Source organism: Pteropus vampyrus, unplaced genomic scaffold (assembly GCF_000151845.1).
Source record: "Pteropus vampyrus isolate Shadow unplaced genomic scaffold, Pvam_2.0 Scaffold1000005021, whole genome shotgun sequence".
Lineage (NCBI taxonomy): Eukaryota > Metazoa > Chordata > Mammalia > Chiroptera > Pteropodidae > Pteropus > Pteropus vampyrus.
The window spans coordinates 2,058-6,013 of NW_011919423.1; the positions used below are offsets into that span (position 1 = coordinate 2,058).

General features: G+C 40.4%; 1 gene segment (V, D, J or C); it reads left to right on the forward strand.

Moving 5' to 3' along the window:
* Nucleotides 1-531: 531 nt before the first annotated feature.
* Nucleotides 532-1,513, forward strand: LOC105311576. The segment is given in 2 exon segments: nt 532-747; nt 857-1,513. Coding segments are annotated over 2 exon segments (411 nt in total).
* The last annotated feature ends 2,443 nt before the right edge of the window (nt 1,514-3,956 follow it).

The window sequence follows — 3,956 nt, forward strand, 5'->3', positions numbered from 1 at the left end:
CCCTTCCACAGAGCACTACTCTCATTTTATGGGTCCTGAAACTCCTCTAAAAGGTTTTCCAAGACTCATGTGGGTGCATGAGCATCAGCCAAGGGAAATACCTCTTTCATCTTCCATCATCACATGTCAGCACTGGGCCATCCAAAACTCAGTCCGAGGCAAGTGGTATGATTCTGAAGACTTTCACAGACTTGAATTTCTCGTCTGATACACTTTTAAAAAATTATTTTTCAGCAAGGTAACTCGTTAGTCTACTTTTATATGGTATTCATTTCTAATGGACTGTAGAACTAATACACCATCAGATTTGGGAAGGAAGAAAGATGTTGTGTGGAAATTTTGATTCATCTCAGAAAATAGAAGGAACCCAGTGATTAGTTCTCACGGGGTCTCAGGACCTTTGGTTGTGCACCTGGCCTGCAGAGGGCAATGTTGCACAAACTAGAGATAGAACAAAATGAGTATCATCTGCTCAGCACCTCCCTGCAGCTGGCTGAGTTCTTTGCAGTCAGAGAGGTGACAAACGTCAGATGTCAGAAAGCTCCAGGCTCATCTCAGCAACTTTTGCATTTTTATCGACAAGAGCAAGCTGGTTCTTCCCCCCACCTCCTAATTCCAAGGGCTGGTTTCTGCAGTCATTTTCCTGCCTGCTAAGGGCAGATTTTCCAGAAAATATCCCATGGTGTTTCTCTTGTTCAGCCATGCACCTGTTGCTCGTCTCAATACTGGGGATGATATTTGCCTCGAGTGAGTGAAATTTCATAATGCTCTCTAGTTCTACAGATTCTGAGTGGAAATACTTAGGCTTCACAGCAAAATCTGCACTACATTCACTGATAAAACATTCATTTTGCAGGAGACGCCAAAGGCCAGAAGGTGACTCAGCCTGACAGCCACATCACTGTCTCTGAAGGAGCCTCGCTGGAGCTGAGGTGCAAGTATGAGTACGGCGCAACTCCTCTTCTCTTCTGGTACGTCCAGTACCCCAGCGAAGGCCTCCAGCTTCTCCTCAAATACTATTCAGGGGACACCTTGGTTAAAGGCGACAAAGATTTTGTGGCTGAATTGAGGAAGAATGAGTTTTCCTTCGACCTGAGGAAATCCTCAGCCCGTCTGAGCGACTCAGCTGTGTACTTCTGTGTTCTGAGTGACACAGTGCCTGAGACTGCGGGGGAGCTGAGCACAAACCACTCATGGTCGTGGAGGTTTTGGAGACTTTAGATCTCTTCCTATGCTATTTTTAAAGATCTCTTGCTGTATGACAGAAATGAGGCAAAGAGAGAGGAGCAGACCCAAGTACTTTCATAGAATTTTATAAATTCATGTCTGATAAACTATTTCAGAAGCTTTTTCATTTTTGTAGGAACTGCATCATAATTAATACTATTCTAGAATGATGAAAGAGACAGTGTTCTCATCACATAATTATCATAATGTAGGGAAGAGGCAAGAGAATTAAAAATGTTAATCAAGCCACAATCAGAGACTATAGTATGCCGATCAGCCCTGCAGCCAGGCCAGGAGGACACCTGCAGCCAGGCCAGGAGGACACCTTCGGAAAGAAGGAAGATTTCTACTGGAATTGCTAACAACCCATTCCCCACACCTGTGAAGGGGAAATGGGATCCAAGAGTCATTCCCTATAGCTAAAACCATGGGGAAGCTATGGATTAAGATTAAAGACTAGGAACTGCCAGCAGGCCTTCCACTCTACATAGTCTCACCTTTTCATGCTATGTACTCCTCCCCTTCCTCACTGTATGTCCATATCAAAGGAAATGAGAACTAAAGAATGACATATAAACTGAATTCCCCTGAACACTCAGGGTCTCTCTCAGTCCCTTTTCTCTATCACTTACTGTCCGTCACACACTCTGCCTCTGAGAGGAGACCATACTCTGTCTGTGGAGGGTTACCCCTTTTCTAATAAACTTTCCTTTTAACTCTAACTTTGGTGTGTGTGTTGAGTTCTTTCCATACTCTCTGCGAAAGGACCCTCTTCTTCTCTCGGTGCAAGGCTTGGTTTCCCCCAACCAACTCAGAGAAATTTGCCCCGTCCTACATCAATCAGATGCTCAAGATCTTGCTTTGAGGTTGACTGCTTTAAGGGATTGACTCTTAGTTTTTATTCATCATTGTGTCTCTCTATCAAGCCTGAAAACAAAAGCTGAACTCATATTCTTTCCCTGTAAGTTTGCTTCCATGTCCACTTGGTCGTATACAGACAATTTTCTTGGAATATTTTCCCTGGGTCTCACTGTGCCAGTTACAATGTGTCAGTGTATTTTGTCTGAGTTCAAGTATGTGTAATCTGGAGGGATTCTGAAAAGTTATTGGCTAACTATAGGAGATTGATTAGATTTGTGATGGGCTTTGGAAAGTGTCACAGTCATGATAATTTTGGCAACTACTTAAGAGCAGTGTAGAGAGAAGACTTTTTCTCACTTATAAAAGTAGCTTCCTATTCTTGTCATATCTCAAATCTAGAAATCTATCACAGAAATTTGTTAGTAGAATTCTTTTTGCTACTTTCATCCAGGCATTGATATTTTCTCAAATCTTTCTTTTTTTCTTTCTTTTTTTTCTTTTCTTTTTTTGTATAATTTCACTGTCAGAATACTAGAGATGGATTCTCTAGTATGTTAACATTGTCATAATTAATTATGTAGTAAGTTTAGCATGGCTCAACTCTGCTGTTAATGTTGATAGGAATTGCAGTGAATACTAGGGAGTCACTGGATCCAGCATAAACTTATGACCCAGTGTAAACTTTTTTTTTGTCTGGGATGGAAAAACTGTATAAGAAGTTTTTATGGTTTTTGTGTTCTTGAATATTTGGACAGTAACAAATATTTTGGAGAAAAAGGAGAAGGAGGAGGAGGGAGCTTTCAGTTGCTACTTGGGTTTCATTGTAATGCATAAGAAGATAGGTGAATAGGAGCCCTCAAAATGTAGAGAGAATAATTAGATTGTGATCAATGGGACATTTTAGCCACATGGCAAGCCAGAAGATGAACAGTATTTTTAGGGCATTCTGATATGGTTATATGTAATATATGCATTGGAATGGTTGTTAGAAGAGTATAAGGAAGTAAATAGGGTGTTCGAAACATAGAATTAAGAAGAAATGTGTGCTCATTTAATATCTGTTTCCCTCCCTCCCTCCCTCCCTCCCTTCGTTCCTTCGTTCCTTCCTTCCTTCCTTCCCTCCTTTCTCCCCTCCTTCCTTCTCTTTCTTTTTCCCCACTTTCTTTCCTTTTTTAATTGATAGTTTATGATTTACATAATTATATAATTTTTATGAGAAAATTCCTACAATAAAGAATTTGTATGAATAAACAGGAAATCATGATTTGTTTTATCAACTAAATTAATAATTCTCATGTGATTAACTAGTCTTACTACACATCCCACCACTGAGAATCAGCTGGCCTAATTGAAAGGTCGAATAGCTTACGGGACACTGAGTTCCAGGTCCAGTTGGGAGGCAATATTCTGCTAGGATGAAGCTTTGTTTAACAGGATTCAGCACGTGCTTTAAATCAGAGACCCTCATATATTACTGTGTCCCACATGGCCACAATACGTGAGTCCAGGAATCTAAAGGTGGACGTGGAATTAGCTCCTCTCACTATTATTATTAATAATGCACTAATGGACTTTTGAATTCCCACCCTGGCAACTTTATGCTGCATTGATTTTGAAGTTTTAGTCCCTAAAAGAAGAATTCTTTACCAGGGACAAAAAATGGCTCCACTTAGTGGACCCAGTGACTACCTTCTGGATATTTTGTGCTCCTTAGCTATTGAACCAACATGGAAGAAAAAAAATCTGTTGGCTAACGTGATCGATCCTGAGTAACAGGAAGATATTATGTTGCTTATACACAACGAAAGTAAAGAATACTATGTTTGGAGACTTTTACTATTTTTATGGTGAATGGTAAAAGCTAATGG